At 41.1% G+C, this 19,212-nt stretch overlaps 1 protein-coding gene across 1 annotated transcript; it reads right to left on the bottom strand.

The window, feature by feature from the left end:
- Positions 1 to 1,040: 1,040 nt before the first annotated feature.
- On the bottom strand, positions 1,041 to 15,147 carry ATIC (5-aminoimidazole-4-carboxamide ribonucleotide formyltransferase/IMP cyclohydrolase). Its single transcript, XM_075180332.1, has 16 exons — positions 15,038 to 15,147; positions 13,125 to 13,251; positions 12,211 to 12,287; positions 10,672 to 10,738; positions 10,412 to 10,500; positions 8,417 to 8,568; positions 8,149 to 8,305; positions 5,827 to 5,952; positions 5,483 to 5,590; positions 5,310 to 5,395; positions 5,099 to 5,188; positions 4,540 to 4,668; positions 4,368 to 4,460; positions 3,022 to 3,204; positions 2,748 to 2,900; positions 1,041 to 1,229 (listed from the first exon to the last, which is right to left on the bottom strand). Exons 1-16 carry the CDS (start codon positions 15,048 to 15,050, stop codon positions 1,110 to 1,112), a joined length of 1,770 nt encoding a protein of 589 aa, XP_075036433.1. The 5' UTR covers positions 15,051 to 15,147; the 3' UTR covers positions 1,041 to 1,109.
- Between the last annotated feature and the right edge of the window lie 4,065 nt (positions 15,148 to 19,212).

Genomic DNA, 19,212 nt, shown 5'->3' with positions numbered 1-19,212 from the left:
GTTTAGGTTTTGTTTGATGCATATTTTGTGTTGCTCATTTATTAAACCTTTGCAAGATGATAATTTTACATGCTCTTATATTGGTTGAGATTCTGCAGACATTAAATATTTACATATGGTATTTAATTGTTTTCTTTAGGTTTATATTTGAGAATGTTTATTTTGCATATGTAATTATTTTTAAGTGGTACACACTGCAGTTAATAAATTGACCTCATTAGCACTACCCCTCCTTTGGCTTTATTGTAGAATTTTGTGAACTAATAAAATGATTGTACAGAAATGTAAGTTGCTCAGTTTGAGAGGCATGCATAGGAACAGTAGCCAACAGGGAGTGCTGGCCCTTATACTAAATTAGCACTCAATATAAATACATGCGTTCAAGACTCAATATAGGTAGGGACTTTAACTGTTTAAAGTTAAGTCCAATGACATGGATTGAGCCACTTCCATTTCTCCATTGTATATCTGTAGTAAATCTGGCTCATGCAACAGGATAATGATCCCAAGCAAACCTACAATTTAAAAATAGCTATGATTACTCATTGCTCATGTTCTACATTGTTGTCTCTTGAACAAAGTGTGAAAATAAAGATACATTTTTTTTGTAAACAGCTGTGCATAAACTGTCCTCAAATAACAGTGAACTGCAGCAGTGTTTGTTGTATTTGAGGTATTTTGCTCCACTCCTTACAATTTAAAACTGAAATTCCAAAAGAAAACAAAAAAAAAAACAAACTGTAAACGTTACTGTTAATTGTTTTTTTACAAGCTAATAAAGGAAAAACCCATGTTTCAACACACTGCTTCATTGGCTTCTTTTGCTGAATAATGACAGATTATAAAGTTTTAGGAATTGAGGATTACACTATTGTTCATTATGTCCTCATATGCAACACCAGATGTGAAAGAAATCACACCCTCTTTTACATTACTGTCAGTGAAGCAAGCAAGCATGAATTTTATACACCCATTGTAGCCCTTATAATATTTTTTTTTAGTGTTTAAGATAAACAGATTAAAATAAATCAAATGGAAAATTCAAATGCAACAAAGAATTTTATTGTAACAGCACAAAGTTCTAGTAGACGCCACACGATCTTGGAATGTTAGTGGTGGAAGAGTCGCAGGTTGGTGTGCGACAACACAATGTCCAGCTCGTCACATGCCTCAATCACTATCTTGTCAGCTGTAGACCCAGACGGAGCAGCAATGAACTGAACCCCACTCTGTAAGCGAGAAATGAAGACCATTAGGCACAAAATTGTCACCAAAATCAACCTCACAACAAAGACTGACAGCTTGTGGTACATCCCTCCCCACAGGAAAATGTGGTGACCTTATGGACTACCAGGACTTCTGGGTCAGCACTCACAGTAATAAGTTCTAATACTATGCAGATCAATGCAGCCTGGTGCCCAAGGTCCAGTTAGCATTCAAGTCTAAGTATAATGACAGTACGGTCTTCATTATGATCAAAGGGCTACTATTTTAAAGTCAACTTAATTATCCAATGAGTAGGAGCCATACACACCCTCCCCCTTGCTCCAAGAAAATGGCTGACAGTAGCATGAACTGCAAGTACACAAATATTGCAAGTTATGAGAACTTGTACTTTTATTTGTAGTATTCATAAGTCCCATTTGTGAACTGCAAACACATGTGCACCTGCATGGCTTACTAGTGGATCTAGACAAAGAACCACCACACCAAGCAAACACATTTGACATCCCTATATTTGGCCAATTTCTTGCCACTCAGGGAATATACAACTTATATTATTGCCTAAGGTGCACCCTCACACTTAAATTATCAGAGAATATGATAACAGAGAGAAGTGTATAGGGGAGCACTCAAGAGATGCGAGTCACAAATCATTAAAAAAGTATAACCTTTATTATTTCAGAATGAAAATATAGAGTATCTCCAATCCAGAAAAAGCTAGCGAAATAAAGGGGAGAGAATGTGTGGAAAAGTATAAAATTGCGGATCAACCGCAAAAGACTCTGCCTGCCTGATAAAGAGAAGTGCAAAATCATTCTATTGGTTCGTTTCTCATATTCTCTTACTAGTGTGTCTACCTGTTCACAAAAGCACACCTCAAAGAGGCTCATCTTCAGGATCCCTGAAACAGACCCAAGAAAGTCAATCTAGCGCCTAGTTCTGTGGATTCACCTCATAATGGTTATGGTGGAAACATACATATTTTTTTTTTTTTTTTTTTTTTTTTTTTTTTTAAGAAAAAGTGTTTAGCTTCATTCAGGTCTTTATTACACAAGTGACTGCAGGCGTTACCCATATTATCCCGAGTGGTTGGCTGCACTATTTAAAGCCTGCCCTAACACTCCTCTTTTGAAAGTGATTGTGTGTTGCTTCTAGGAGTAGTGTGCTGGTGCCTGTGCTGCATTATCCTGTGTCTGCTTTTTGGTTCTGATCCCTGGCTACGTCAGGGAGCTGCGAGCTGAAATCCAGCGAGATATTACCGTATTAACGGTAATATATTTTGAGCGCGGGATTTTCGGCGATGCCGCCGTCAATTGAATATGCCCCCACATATTTTTTGCTGCTAACTTAACAGCCCCCCTGTGTATTTCTGCATAATTAAGCCTGTCATCACAAAACACAATTTGAGCATTTGCAAATGAGCATTGCGCTTTATAAAAGGCCAACTTCTAGCTTAGGTTTATTGGACTATTAAGTGAACTAATAAACCCGAGACGGCCAGTCACACCTGCCAGTGATCTCACCTTACGTGCCCGCTCCACGTTATCTCTGAATGGGAAAAAGGCATCGGAGCTCAGACAGACACCGCTAAGAGTAGAGATCCACTTTTGCTTCTCTTCAGGGGTCAGAAGTTCTGGGGGCTGCTCAAACAGTGACTTCCACTGTGCTAGCTCCTCCTGAGGCCACAGAAGAAAGTAAAACTTGTAATTATACAAATGGATTTTACAGAAAGTGAGACAATATATTCAAATGTTCTGGCACAGACAGGCTTTGTTCACATAATTCAGCCGTTTATACCTTTTCTAAGGTGCCGCTCACATATTGATCAATGGCATTTGAGATCTCCGCTCTCTTAATACCAGCCTTAAACTTCATGCCAAGAACGCGTGGGTGGTGCCGCAGCCACCAATTATCAGCTTTGTCGCCAGCCAGCCGAGTGCAGTGTATGCGGGATTGCTGGCCAGCACCTATTCCAACCACCTGTCAAAGAACGTTAATTTAAATGTTACTATATACAAAGTTACCTTAAGGCAGGGTTTCCCAAACTCAGTTCTCAGCGCTCCCCAACAGTGCAGGTTTTCCAGATCACATGTTACATAATTAGGACCACCTGTGGATCTGTTACAATGTGTCAGTCAGTAATGACTACAACTGTGCTCCAGCCAGGAGATATGGAAAACCTGCACTGTTAGGGAGCCCTGAGGACTGGGTTTGGGAAACCCTGCCAAGGGGTTCTTTTGTACAAGACATTACAAACACCCCCAAAACAAATATGCTGCTTTGCTTGGATTTTTTTTGTCATCTAAACATGAAATATAATTGTGGGAAGAAAAACAAACACAACCAAAAACAAACTGCATGTTAACTAATTTATAAAGCTAAAGCAACAGCCTATATATGCTTTATTCTAGGAGTGAGCAGGACTTGACAGGGATATATTATAAACCACTGAAGAATGTGACCATATAACAGGCACTAGGCCTCAGAGTGCTTTTCCACAGGTCACAGATGACCAAGGTAACCTATAACATCTGCAATACTTTACAGGAGGGTTGGTTTATTCCTTATAATACTCAGGTTTTCCTAATAAAACACTGAAGTGACATCAGAATCCTATTATACAGACTATTACTGGAGTTTATGCATATTAGCATCATTGGTCCATTATGTGATTACCATCCACTCTTACATTTACTTCCCGTAATAATAGTTAGGGGCAGTCCATTCCACCAGAAAATAACAAAAACAGCCTTATAAGTGCTCATTGCATTTAAACTGTGCGATCTGGAAGTAGTTTTTACACTAAGTGGTACAAAAAGAACCCCCAAAAGAGACTAAAATAAAAGTAAGGACAAGAAAAGCTATGTGTGGGAGCATGGAGGATATAATGAGGTTAGTTTTTTTTCCTCAATGACCTGTTTATTTTGGGTGCAACATAATCTGTCATCTGCTGAAGAAATACATTTTGCAGCCTGGCACAGAACAGCAGGGTACAGGTTCCATTATACTGCTCTCCTGATCGCACTTTGATCTCACCCATTTCCCAGTCATCAGATAAAAAGGTGATCTGTACATTATGCTTACAGACTAGCAGCTGTAATCTTAAAATCTCCCAATATGAATTCCCACATCCGCTTATGTACCTGTCCATCCTTAGCATAGCACACAGAATTAGACTGGGTATACTTCAGTGCAATGGTGGCTACGGTCAAGTCTCTGACAGCAGACTCAGGGAGCTGGAAAGGAGACAATACATAGTTGTTATTCCAGAGCTGAACATTGACAATGGACATTTGAGAAGCAATAAGGGTGTACCTCTTTCTTAGCAGTCACCAAGTTGTTGAAAAGAGCGCCATCTATAACGGCATCATTTCTTTTCTGCTCCAGGTATAGGCCAAAAATGCTCCGAATTTCACTGCCTTCTGGCTCGTAAGTTGGGTCCATCTGAAAGTACACAGCAATTAGTACTGCGCCTACACAGGCCAAGTTAAGGGGAGACGGGGGAAAAAAAAAAAAAAAACAAACCAAACAAAACCACAATCTTGAAAGATTGTGCATGCTGGGGCAAACTTTGTAGAGGCCTGATTGCATAAGGGGTATCATGTATCATAGCATAAAGGAAAGGATCATTTAGATATATATTGTACAGCTAACCCTACTGGCGCCAAGCTAGTGACAGAAGAGGAAGAGCTTTCTTACAAGTGCTCTCCTGCTTGTGGGTGGAGCTTAACCCTATTAGGAGAGGTGTGTCTCAGAATACTGAAGGAGGAATCTTCCTTGCTGCGAAAGGAGAGGTTCCACTTTGTGTTAGGTGTGTATGTGGATTAAACGACTGTTGTAAGACACTGTTCAAGCACCTAGAATTATAAATCACCTGCAAGACACAATAAACTCCATTCTTTTTCTTGGACAGGATTTTAAGGGCCTCTTCCTCATACCCTGGAGCCACAATACCATCAGACACCTAGCAGAGTATAGAAGGTATGGGTCAATTATAAGTTATATAGACCATGAGTTCAGTACCCCCCCCCCCCCCTCCCCCCACTTATCTAAGAAACCTTACTCTCCCTGGTATTTCCCCATACCTCTCGAGATATTATTTTTGCTGTGGGAACATCACACACGTCAGAAATGGCAATGAAGTCACCAAAAGACGACATTCTGTCAGCACCTAGGAAGAACACAGGTTCTCATACTACCAAACCATGAGAATTTTTAAAGCTGTGCTCTATAGAAAGTCACAGAAAAGAGGCATTACCTCTAGCTCTGGCATAAGCCGTTGCCAACGGGGAGAGTGTTGTGTAAAGATCCCGCACCATGCACACCTGAGCCTCTTCTTCTGAGAGTGGAACACCCACAGCAGCACCTGGTGGTGGCAAATTAGGTTACAATGTCAGTAACAAGAAATATGGGCAAGAACAATATTTATTACATGATTCTTGCACTTTGGATATTTTGAAATTCTGATTGGTCTATTGGACAAAAAAACAAAACCCACCCCAATTAATTTGGCATCAAAAGTTGCAGTTGACGTTGAGACTCTACAACCAAGCACACAAGAAACTATAAAAGTAATTAGGCCATGGATTTTAATGCTTTTACCTGCAGGGCTCACATGCTTGAAGGAGGTGGCTGCGGGGAGCCCTAGTGCATTTTTCAGCTCCCTCACCAGCTGCCAGGCGTTCAATGCATCACACAGGTTAATAAACCCAGGGGATCCATTCAGCACTGCAGAGAAGACAATACAAATGACAATGTGTCATGCTGATGTTTAGGTTACCAAACAGAATATAATTTAACATTGCAAATAAACTAGACCTGGAAACATTCATAAAATGCATTTCACATTTTTCTGGAAATAAAATACATGGCTAAAAGTAATAGTACTAGCGCACACAACTACTTTCTTGAAAATATATATTGATCATTTATACAGTGCCTGCAAATTCCATAGTTCTTTACAATTGGGCACACAGGGCCACCTCTATTACCCAATATTGTTTTGTCACTGCTTGTCAGGTGGTGAGCGAGATTATAGATCCAGTATACATATATACACAGAAAGCTCTGTACTACTGTGAGAAGATGAAAAAATATTGTGCCTAGTGAACAGTGCCAACCTCTGGTCAACTTATGTACGAATTACACTTCATAAGCAGCATAGTTTAGTACTCCTTACTTATAGATCTATTTTTGCAGAAGACGTTGGTATTTAACTGTAAGCAAAGTATTAGGAATTATACTTTTTTGCATTGGGCATAACCTCTCCTTTTTCAAATATATTCTGTTAATGACATGGAAGTTTTAACATTCATTTTTGTCTGGACTCCACTCTTATTTCAGTATAATTTTACTCTAAGCACAATGGCATAGTAGGAAAAGGGTATCCCCATATACATATTAAAACGCAACAATGTCACCTCCTTCAGCAGATGAACATTAAAAACATACCTGCTGTGTTCTCAGCATTGACTATGCCACATCAGTCATCACCTACACCTGCTTTGTTGCTGGTGCAAATGATATGGCAGAAACCAAGCGTACTTATGAGAAACCCAGGAGTTGAATCAGCAGCATTGGAGTGTCCACCGGGTGCCCTTACTGTACACAGCCTATGTTAGTCCGCCCCTTAACTCGCCCGTCAATGAGATGCAGCAACACCACGGGAAGAAGAAACTAATAGTCACAGTCTATGTGCCGACAACCAAAGTCTCCTAATGGTCTACTGATCTACTCCATGGATGTAGATTGTCGAGATGGTCTGAAAGTACCATGTCAAATGCAGAATCCAAACAGCTTCCATAGCAGCATTAAATTTGCGGGAAGCCCCTTCATTGGTGGTACATTTATGCCACTACATGGCCTGTCTGGACCCTGAACCCCCTGAGAAGGGGTTCAGGGTCCAGACAGAAGTTCAGTTGCTCAGACCCAGATAAATATCCTATTCCCCAAATGTAGTAGTGTATTTTTGGATGGAGTGCATTTGAAACTGCACATAAAAAGGACTGCCTCTTGAGACCACAGTCCCCATCCCACTCATGCAGTTCCAAATGGCAATGCGAGAATTGGTCGGAAATTTGGACAGAGAACTTAGCCTTAGCAAGAAACACCCACTGGCGCGCAATATCGAAGAGTACCCACTGAAACACCATGGAAGTCTATGGCACTCGGTAGAACTTTGTGTTAATGATCCAGCCATGAAATGCCAAGGTCCGGATGGTCTGCTTGAAATGTTAAAAGAACTGAAATGGGCTTTCACAAAGGTCTCCAGGTAACAGACAATCATTAAACCCTGATGAGGAAGAAGCATCATCATGTAGACCATAATCTTTGTGAAGATCTAGAAGACCAATTTCAGGCTGAAGAGACAGTTATAAAATTGATTGTACTTCACATGAAAGTCAAATATGAGGAAACTGATCCTTCAAGTTTAATAGCTTCCTTCGTTGCTGCTTGAGCAGCAAGGAAGAAAGGCATTACATTATATAGAAAGCCATTAAGAAATTTTAGGATCTGAATATATGCATCCGATGTATATTTGGTGCAATTGAATGGAAATGCAAAGATGCTTTCAGAAACAAACAAAATAATATGTGTGTGGTCAACTTTAATTGCTACGAACCATAATTTTGTTTGTTTTTTCAGAACTGGATCACTGATCCCCATTAGGAATCACAGCAAATGCAGAGGTGTCTTAACATAAAATGTATAATGGTAAAAAGGGTGTGAAAATACTACTAAAATTTCAGTGTGCATGTTCCAGTATGTGTAAAGTCCATTTCTTCTTAGGGAGTATTAATCCCTTTCTCTGCATTCATTACACCATTCTGGAAAGGAACTCTACAGGTTGATCAATAATCAAACACTGATCCCTGTCCCTTGGTTAGGATATTACACAGCATTTAAGAGAAAACACTACCCTACCAGTGAGAGGAAGCTGTGCACCACGAGTGTAGATCTGAGCAGGAATCTGATGAGGATTTATTCCATACCGCAACGGAAGCTGGGAACCCCCTTTACTATACTGCTTGCGGAAGTAATCAGAGATGGCATCATCGTATTGTGCAGTGTGTGTAAACGCCTGTGGAAGATTAGCACAAACAGTAATTGTGTTTGATTGACAGACAAATGCTTCTAAAGATTTGTACAATACAGTCATGTTCCCCATTGAGCCCCCCCCAAATCTACACACCTTCAGGGCCAGCTGGCAGCGTCTTTCCAGTGTCGTGTCCTTCTGTTCACATTTTTCCATTTCTTCTGCAATACTGTTGTAATCACTGGGGTCACAGAGGACAGTGACACGGGCATGGTTCTTGGCAGCTGCACGCAGTAGTGTTACACCGCCTGAAGCACAAGATGGGCAAGTTGTGATATAACTGAACATTGCACATAACAGCAGCTAGACTTCATAACTTGTCAGGAGATAATTAGCAAGCAGATGCAGAGGGAAAGGAAAGATCCCAAATAAAACAGGATTACAACAAGAGAACAAAGTTATACACGTGACCTAATGTTATGTGCAAGTAACCTCCCAAGACATCTTGTCTTTCTGTCCAGGTCACAATCTCTGTGGAGGGAATTCAATTCAGCCACATTCAACGCAACGTTATTATTAGTCTTTATTTATAGGGCACCACAAGATGAACCAGAAATGGATACAGAGAAAGTGATTGTCAAGGTAGGAAGTACACCAAAAAAACAAGGACCAAGCCACAGAAGCGAATAGAAAGAAAGGGGGTGGTCGACGGTTTCGAAGGCAGAGGAGAGGTACAGAAGGATGAGCAGGGAGAAGTAGCCCTTAGATTTAGCCAAGATGATGTCATTAGTAACTTTGGCCAGGGCGGTTACAGTGGAGTGGAGTGGGCAGAACCCACATTGGAGAGGGTCAAGGAGGGAGCTGTCCCAGAGGTGCCTAGTGAGGCGGTTGCAGACTATCCTCTCGAGTATTTTAGGGGCAAAGGGGAGAAGAGAGAAGGGGTGATAGATAGCAAGTGAGGTGGGGCAAGATTGTTTTTTTGAGAATGGGTAATAAAGGCGTTAATTATATTACTGCTTATATGGCAATTTTAACCCAGATTTCTGCTCATGGCTTCCTGAGCAGAAACCAGCATTATAGATTACCATACCAATGGTAAATATGCGCACTATTACTGTAGTAACAGTAAGTGCACAATTGAATATGAAAAAAAAAAAAAGAAGAATGTTAAGAGCACAGTACAGGTAGACAGGAAGTGTGCCTACCACAGGGGACGAGACCACTCAGGAATTTCCTCGCTCCACATCCAGGACTGTGGAGCGTAGCAGATAGCACGGAAGGGAGATTTTAATTGTCCCATAGATAATGTAGTCTGGCTTTCAGCACAGATATGACCATAAACAACCAAGGCTTGGGACCTAGCACTACATGTCCTGGATATGGATTTCTGAGAGCCTGGTATGCCTGCACCCTGGAATGGAAAAGCCTAATCTAGACAGCCTTTGCAGGAATTCAGGGAAGGAAAATGGAAGGGAAAGAAAACAAAAACATGCCACAGTGCATACTGTAAAACTACATTAGAAATATAAAAATCAGCTATGAAAGGCACTGGAGAAATTGGTGAGGAGCAGGTGGATTATAGGGAGCAGTAAGTAGGAGAAAAGGATTGTAGCCAAACTGTTGTCTTAAGAACATGTGTGTGTGCTTAGTTACTGTGATCATCTATAGCCAATTAGGAGCCATGCAGTTTATACTGTAAGGATTCTAAAGTTTAAAGTTAATCGCAGTAAAGTTGACAGGATATCAATGTTCACACCCGAATACTCAAAATATATACATACACCTAGAAAATAGCAAATATTATGCAGACGTGCAGAAATATAGATTAAAAACCTATACAAATGTCACATAGTAAATGCTACATGTTTATATGCATGTTGAGATGTCCATTTAATATTCTCCCCACTAAAAAAGGGTTGGATTAACTCCTGAACGGTGAGACAGCCAAGTAATTTAGGAGGCCCAGCAAATGCATGAGGATAGTATGAGACCTTCTTAAGTATCCTGCTGTTCCCCCATAAAGGATATGAACATATACTGTTATGTGTTCTCATATTAAACAATGAAAATGCAAGAGTTGCAAAACAATAAGCAGTGTGCAGGAGAGACAACAGGTAGTGAGGTTCCACACCAAAGACAAGAGACATTTACCAATATCGATCTGCTCAACAGCTTCCTCTACTGTGACACCAGCTGCAGACACGGTCTTTACAAAAGGATACAGGTTACAGACAAGCACCCTGTAAGAAGTCACAGTAAGTATATTACTACAAATAATGTACAATCACGCCAGCAGCATTATCAAAAACAAATGCAATCAGTCATGCAGGTTTTTATGCACTTTAGACTCCTACAATGTACGCACTCAATTTATACCCCCCCCCCCCCCCATATTAAAATCCCTGGAATACCTGACATAGCTGAAACCTAATTTAGTAAGATCCGCTTTGTCTTCAGGGGTGCTCCGTGCCAAGATACCTGAGAAAAGCAGATCAGAAACAAGTACAGTCAAGTTTACTTACTCTGCTGTAAGAAGTTCTGCAACAAACAGCAAGAAAAATAAAGATGCAATAAAAAAAATAAAAAATAAAAATAAATTACATTTACTACAGCGATTGTAAAGAGCCCTGGTACTTATATGCACAGTTATAAAATAGAGGAGCACCAGGCAACTTCTTGTGAACTGCCAAACATGAAGCCAGTCATGCAAGAAGAATTGCATCACACAGTTGTATCCAAGTGTCCAAATAAAAAGTATAGAAAACCTGTCCACATATTCCTGACTATGAAATTACTATTGATTACAAATAACTTAAGGGGCAACATATAATGCAGTCCAGCCAACACCACAAATTAGTTAAGAATTTGTTTAGTGGTCTATGCGATACTTGCCTTTACAGAAAAATCATTCTCTTTTCAGTACTCTAGACTGAAACCAAGGATCATATCCACAGGCTCCTATGGCATTTGAATGAAGGCACTCTTTAGTTTTATTATTATTGTTTATTTATAAGGCGCCACAAGGTTTCTGTAGCGCTGTACACAGTACAAACAATGGACCGTACAGGGAATAACAGTACAAAACAATAAACGAGTAGTACCAAGACTTCAGAGGCTCCAGGCAAGGCAAATATATTGAAGTGGAGCAGAAGATAAGGTAGCGAGACAGGAGGGAGGAGGGCCCTGCTCATACGAGCTTACATCCTATAGGGAGGGTAGACAGACGGCAGGCACAAAGGGAGTCGGAGGAGGGGAGCAAGTGCTCCCCACTACTGAGGAGGAGCGAAGTGAAGAGAGTGAGGGTGGAGAGAGGTTTAGGTGGAAGGCTGGTAAGCTTTGAGGAAGAGATGAGTTTTGAGTGCCCGTTTGAAAGAGCACAGGTTAGGGGACAAACGGACGGAGCGTGGGAGGTCATTCCAGTGCAGGGGGGCAGCTCGGGAGAAGTCTTGAATTCTGTAATGTTGACAACTTACAGTTTGAGAGTGGGGTCATCAGTAAGTACATTGGAGTTAATGTGAGCAAGGCAGGTATGTAAATATTCACTGTGGATCGCTCCCCTAGCTCCTCCAACTACAGAACTAACGTAACGTGAACAAGTGTCTAAATTCAGATGGCTGAGTGCTGCCCCTCTGCCTTATCATGAGCTCACCAGAACAAACCACATGGCCAGCAGTGACATAGTTGGTAGTGTGGTATAATGTACTACTTTGTGTACAGGATTTGATCAGGCAGGGGGGCGTGCAGATGGACTTTTACAGTTCTGTTAAGCCACATATATTGGTGAAATATACCATAATATAAACATGAATGAGGTTAATAAGTGATCATTACCTAATGCAAAGCACACAGTAACCAAGATCTAAAGAAAAAAAAAATCGTAATCCCCCCCACTATAAGGAGTAACCCGCCACCCCCAAAAAAAAAAAAAAAAAAACCACCCCTGGGCTCACCAGCATGTACAGCAGGGTGTAGGGTTTTCACACGTCCACCCAGCATCTCTGGAAAGCCAGTAAGCTCAGACACATCTCTAAATGAGAAAACAGAGGGAAAGGACTTCGTGAGAAATGCAGTAATCTAACTACCCTGTAAATAAAAACTATACTCACACAGGGAGATAACCCCGGGACTTGTTACTCCAGTGGGGAGGGGGTCAGATTTGAAAAGTGGAGATGTTGCCTATAGCAAGGAGATTCTAGCTATCATTTTGTAGAATGTACTAAATAAATGACGACTATCTGGTTGCTATAGGCAACATCTCCACTTTTCAAACCCAACGAAAACTCGCAGCTTGATACATTTACCCCCAGGTCTCCTTGAGAAGTCAGTTACCCCAACAGCTTTAACAAGCTGATCAGTGTATTAGTAAGTGTTGGTCCATCTGTAATATTAAGAACCTACTATCTAGTTATGGAATAGGGCACACAGTAAAATGATAATCCATTACCAGCATGGAGCAAAAATTCAGAAACAGATGCTGATCTATCAGGATTAGTGGATGACTCTCCGCTGCCAGAAACAGCCATAGACCAGAAAAGAGGTAGTTTAAATTGTGTTCAGCCCCTTTATCACAGCAGGATTAGTTTATGGATAGTCCAAGCTCACAATGAGACAGTCCTACTAGGGTACACAAACCCAGTCTACAGTTTCTCCTGGCAACCAGGAGCAACATGCACAGATGAGGAATATATTAACAGTGATGGATCAGCACCTTTAACTAACAGTTTCAGGCAGTTAAGTGATTTTTTTTTTTTTTATTGCATTGTGCATTCCTCAGTAGCTATATTGTATGAATACTTCTAGCGGAGAAAGAGGGGATAATTTCTTAGATAATAAAAATACATCTCTTATTAGAACTTCTCTATACCTGACAGTGAGTCCAGCATCACGTAGGCATTTTGCAGTTCCACCAGAGGCCACCAAGGAAAGGCCGAGAGCACTCAACCGCTGGGCAAACTCCACAAGTCCACTCTTATCAGAAACACTGAAGAGAGCTGGAAAACAAAGTCTTAAAGATGCAATAATTGCCAATATATCACACTTCACTCCCCCCCGTTTAAGGTCTATCATTCAGTAATTTTGTCTAATTTCTGGATGATCTAAATACAGAAAGTGGATCATATGTATTTGAAATTTGAATATCCAATAACTAGCTTCTAATGGGCCACAATAAGCATCTTCGATGGTTACACGTAATTCGTATTTATTTAACGCCTATATTCAGGATTACTTTACAGATGGCACAATCACCCCTCTTTCAAAATCAGAGGTCTCCTCTTGCTGCCATACGAACCAGAACAGTCAGACATTTTTATATGCAATCATACCCAGACCACGCGCTGGAGTAATCTTAATTAACACACAAGCCACACCTATGTGATTGATGTTGCTTTCTATAGGATTGTTGTCCCTGACTTAGGAGGAGTACACACTACAGGTTTTTCAACCGATTATCAAGCCAATCACATGATAAATGACTGTTCAGACTGATATCACATTAGTATATATGCTCCAACAATGAGCAATTATCATTCCAAAGCACATTGTATCTTCTGCTTTTTAAACCGAACGAAAAATCTCCCTCAAGGATGGAACTGTGATTCCAATTCTGCAGTGTGTATACACTAAGGACCAGCAGTGTCCATAGATCTCTATGGTGTGCAGCCAATCTTTTCAACTGATGGTTGTAACAGATGAAGAGCACAGATCTGAAGGTCAATCGACATGCTGATTCCCCCCTAGTAATTGGTAAAATCATTAACTATATCACATCAGGAGAAATTTTCTGTAGAGTACCCAGCCTACCTCAGGTGTTTCTACATTACAGTCCTATATTTTAGCCTCATGAATTTCAGGTGGGAGTTTATTTGCCCATGCACAGATTCAGCTTCATAATATACAATGCATCTTAGGGTTAACTTGCAACAATTACTATATTTTATTACACCAACATATTATACAGAGCTTTTCAGAAAATATAAGTGTGTTACATATACCAGTGACTCCTATACCTCCCATAGGAAACACTACAATTTTGTATGGCATAAAGAATGATTACTATTGTGAATTATGTTTAACCAGGCCCAGGAAGCATGTGAAAGCACAAAGATCTATCTGTGCAGGGTCACATGGTACAGTATAATTAATTTGCACCCAAAAGTCATGGGTCTCAATTTTACACTCAACATGCACATGCTATAGACAGGGCAGTGTCACAAGAGGAAATATACAGCTTCATATGATCCAATGCAGAAAAATTAATGCTTTTTCTGTAGGTATATTTGGAGATCTTATGAAGATAGTTATAATATAGAGTTTAGAGAAAGGCTAAAGCAAAGTAAAATAGGAAATACCAAAATGTGGAAGCCATAATAGAATCAATACATACTGCATGTACACATCAATGCAATGCGCCCCTACTCTATAAGTGTAATAAAACATGCATTTTATTAAATTAAGGGCGTCTTTTGTCCCATGCAACACTGGCTGGGAAGAGGCACATTGCAGAAACAGTTATAGCAAGTAAGAGATTTCACGCGACAGGCAGACATGGGGGAATGTAGGCTCTGAAAGCAGTGAGGGCAGATTGTGTATATCGAGAGGCTGATAGAATGTGACTAGTTTGGAGAGGAAATGCGATGGACTGTGTCGCAGGAAGCGGACTAGTGGAATAACATGAAACAGATCAGAAAGAGGAGCCAAAACAGAATAACAGGCACTGATGGATGAAAAATGAGCCGGAAACCTTGATAAGACCATAGGGAAAGTAACGCATCTTACCTATCTCTGCCATGTCTGCTTACACGGGAACAACACCAACACGTGGTGGGAATCAGACAGGTCCTACTAACCCAACGGGCGGAGCCTACTGTCGGAAGGAGATACCTATTGGGAACGGGCTAGTATAGGTTTTATATCAGAAAGGCGGAGTTAGCAAACGAGGGGTGGGTCTGACCCTGACAGCTCGGCTCAATCTGTGCTGTGGGCGGGGCCATGGCCTGCGCTCTCTTCAGATACTAGTTATGGAGTCTCGCTGTGTCCGTGAGTGACGCACATTTTATTCTGCTAGAGATAAATGTGTTCAAGGACGCATAGCAGATAATAAAAATATGTTCATTGTTTACAGAGATAACCCTGGAGCTTGAGAATGTGTCCTAGGAACGTTGTGTGTATAACGATGGGTTTTGTAGACTTATGTTGCTGACAAAACTGTTTTAAATGCATATTGTATGCAATTCTCATTGTAACTTGCTATACTCAGGGGTGGACTGGTAGTTCTGGCAAATACCAGATGGCAAAGCCGTAACTTAGAATTCTAGCGCCTGGGGCGAGAAAGACAAATGCTGCCCCTCTAGCCCTCAATTTTAACCAAATGAACCTAAAATATTCCTAAATCACGCCCCCCCCTTCAGCGTTGCGCCCTGGGCGGTCGCCCCTGTAGCATAGCCCTAGTTACAGCCCTGCCAGATGGGTCTTCCGGGCTACCAACACCCTGCTTACCACCATTGTCTAAATTTTTAAATAAGCATGCGGCTTCCTTACTTAAAATCAGCCCAGATTTACAGAGCAGCACTCATTCACCGCTGCCTTGCCACCAGAAATACACAAGTTCTGGTGGCAAGACAGTCCATTAGAGTTGGGACTTCCCCACCTAAATCTGGACAGTTGAGATATAAGAAATAGGTGCATGTATTTATAAGTAAATGTGCTGTAGGCTGGGGCGGTGGACCACGTTAACCACAGCAATATGTCCATAGGCAAACCGAGGGGGGGGGGGGGGGGTTCCTAGTACCTGTAAACCCCCCTCCAAGCCTGGGGCACTGTATAATTGAGGTGGCTGGACCCTGCCCCTGCTTCACGCAGCTCTGCTTAAAAAGGGAGAGCTGCGTGCAGCTAACAGTAGTGCACGCAGCATTGCCCATGCATATTATAGGGATAGGAAGAGTTGGAGAGGAGCCAAACACTGTCTAAAATTATATCAACTCCCCCATGCATGTTGGTCACGCCCACTGGCGGCGTGGTGTGGAAACCCCCCTCTACAAATCCTGCGTTTGCCCCTGATGTCCCCTTATATTGTGTGAACAAAGCTGGAATTAGACCAGCGGGTAAATGTATCAAGCTGAGAGTTTTCCGGCAGGTTTGAAAAGTGGAGATGTTGCCTATAGCAACCAATCAGATTCTAGCTATCATTTTGTAGAATGTACTAAATAAATGATAGCGAGAATCTGATTGGTTTTTCAATCCTGCCGGAAAACTCTCAGCTTTGATACATTTACCCCCAGGTGTGCGAGTATGGGGGATCGGTGCATGTGCCAGCTCCGTCCAGAGGGGATTTGTGATCTTGACATCGGCCCTTGCTGTGGGACATCAGTATTCTTTACAATTTGCACAATTATATGTGAATATTTCCATCCATGAATTTCTGAGATTGCTGGCACTTTATTTATATTTGTATTCAAGCTGAGAGCAAACTGTTGTTTATAGGGTGTTTTGACGGCAGGCTTGCTGTAATGTCTTTCCTGAAGTGATTATGAAAAGATTACCCCACCATAAACACAGCTTCATTCTCATCATCAAAATCATTAATGTTTAATTGTATCGCGCCAATCTGTAGAGCCTGACCTAATCAATACAAATAAGACAACATGAAAACAGTATGCATATTAACAGGTACAAGGGTACAGATATAAATACACAAATTACTGCACTCATACCAGAAGTGAACCTAGTGCTAATATAATTGGTGCACTAACCATAATAATGAAGAAGACGCTGAAAAGCTAGAACCATCTTAGTGTGATATAATGATGATATCAAGATAATGGTGGAACTTAGTTAGGCATAAGTCTATGACATACAATAAATAAAATAAGAATATATTTAATGATGATATACACAACACAAAAACATATATAATAATAATACAATTGAAACCAAGTTCATAATGACCATAAAGTACACTAATAAAAGGGGGTTGCAATAAAACCTTCCTAGTCAAAAAAATGCACTAAAAAATAGAAATAAAAGAGGAAATCCCAGTCACTATGAAACTCACAGATAAGTGTCTTTGATGGTAATAGTCCGTAATCCAAGGTACCAGCTGAAAATAAGCAATTGTAATAAAACTGCAAGTAACCAGGTAGAGGGATGTTAGGAGTCACATATATGGCAAAATACAACTGTTCATATGTGGTCAGGAGTACAGTCAGTTGAATGGATCCATGGATAAAATCCTTCACATGTCCTAGGCTACGATCAGACCAGTAGTGAGAAACTCAATAGATAGTAATTTATCAATACTTGCTGTATACTCAATAACAAACGTCCGATGCTGAGTACCCAGGATTCTCGAAGATAAAGTGTATGGAGGCTGATTGTCCACACGTACAAGGGTACAGTTAGCAGAATAATAAATGCATGGATGCAATTAACAGAACAAACTGTGTAGCATACAGAAGAAATTCAGCATAAGACATGACAAAGACAAAAGAGGAAGACAGAGAGTGGAGAATCCTGTGACAAGATAAAGGGCCCTGTCTGTGAAAACTTATATTCTAGAGGGAGTGTATAAAGAGAGACAATTAAGATATTAATTTTAGGGAGCCAGGCAGGTAGCAGAGGAGAAGGTGACTGAACAATTCAAGCTGCAGGAGGATAGGAAGTCCAAGTTGCAGGATGGTGGGTTGAAGTGGTGATGGAAGCCAAGAGGCCAGGATTGTTCAGAGGCCTTGATGGAGTGGAGATCTAGATGGTGCAGAGATATGGACAATTAAGAGGCATAGATCGTTACATAGCAGTCACGAATCAGCTGATAGACCTTCCAACGTCGGTGCAGGTTTCAGGTGGTAATGGTGTAAATGTAGGCAGTGGACAGCCATTCCTGAAGCTGCATTTCAGGGCCAAGTGGAACAGCATGTTCTACTAGGCACAGATGGGATGGCTGGAACCAATCTCAGCACCTCACTTACGGTTCTCAAACAGACTATCCAGAATTTTTTTTAGTTACCAAGGTGTGCTGTCGTGGGTTCCAGAAGCGCCTGATGCAAGGTTGCCTCGGCCACGACTAGAGTAAAAACTCCACAGCTTAAACCAGGTTCCGAGTAAAGGGAACCTTGACTTTTGGCTTGTGTGCTCCAGCGTTCCGAGCTTGGTGCTAGGTCACTGGATGAGGGTATGTACCGCATACCTCAGATGTTTCGAGCTAGCCCCTGTAGCTAAATGCAGAGCTAAAGGTTGGATATTCTATGGTATGTGCCCACACAAAGCACACTTGGCCAGGAGTGAAGTAAGCCCGAGATTGGGACCAAGACTCCCATTGATCTTCGGCACTACATATAAGGTCGGTGGAAAATAATAGAGATGGTCACTGACCCCCTTGTTTTGGTTTTGGTTTTGGATCTGGATTACCTTCGTGTTTTGGTTTTGGCAAAACCGCCCGTGCGTGTTTTGGTTTTGGTTTTGTTTTGCTATTTTTGTAAAAAATAGCATTTTTTTGGTCTAAAATAACCTAATTTGGTGCTCCACAAGTTTCTTGGATAAGTGAGGTAATTCTAAAGCTAATACATTAATAAAAAAACAGTTTAATCCCTGGTAGGCAGTCCTTAATTCTAACACTTGCCTGCAAATTATACAGACAAACCTGGTTGTCTTCCCTTCCATCTTTGACTATTGGCAATGTAGCCATCGTCTTTGGGTGTATATTACAGCCTCCACTTGTACTTAAATAGAAACAAATCAGCCTGCATTGACTGTACGTTAAATAGAAATGGACAAAGGCAGTTTGGTGGCAGTCTGTATCAGACCCCCTCTCCACTACTAGTAAAATAGATAACTATTCAGCCGTTATAGACTGTAGAATATAAATAGAAATGGACAAAGGCAGTTTGGTTTCTGTCTGCATCAGCCCCCCCTCCACTTGTAGTTAAATAGAAAAAAAGCAGCCTGCATAGACTGAA

The sequence above is a fragment of the Mixophyes fleayi genome, chromosome 7 (assembly GCF_038048845.1).
Source record: "Mixophyes fleayi isolate aMixFle1 chromosome 7, aMixFle1.hap1, whole genome shotgun sequence".
Lineage (NCBI taxonomy): Eukaryota > Metazoa > Chordata > Amphibia > Anura > Limnodynastidae > Mixophyes > Mixophyes fleayi.
Note: the sequence above shows the minus strand (reverse complement) of the source record. Positions and strands in the feature narration are given on the sequence as shown.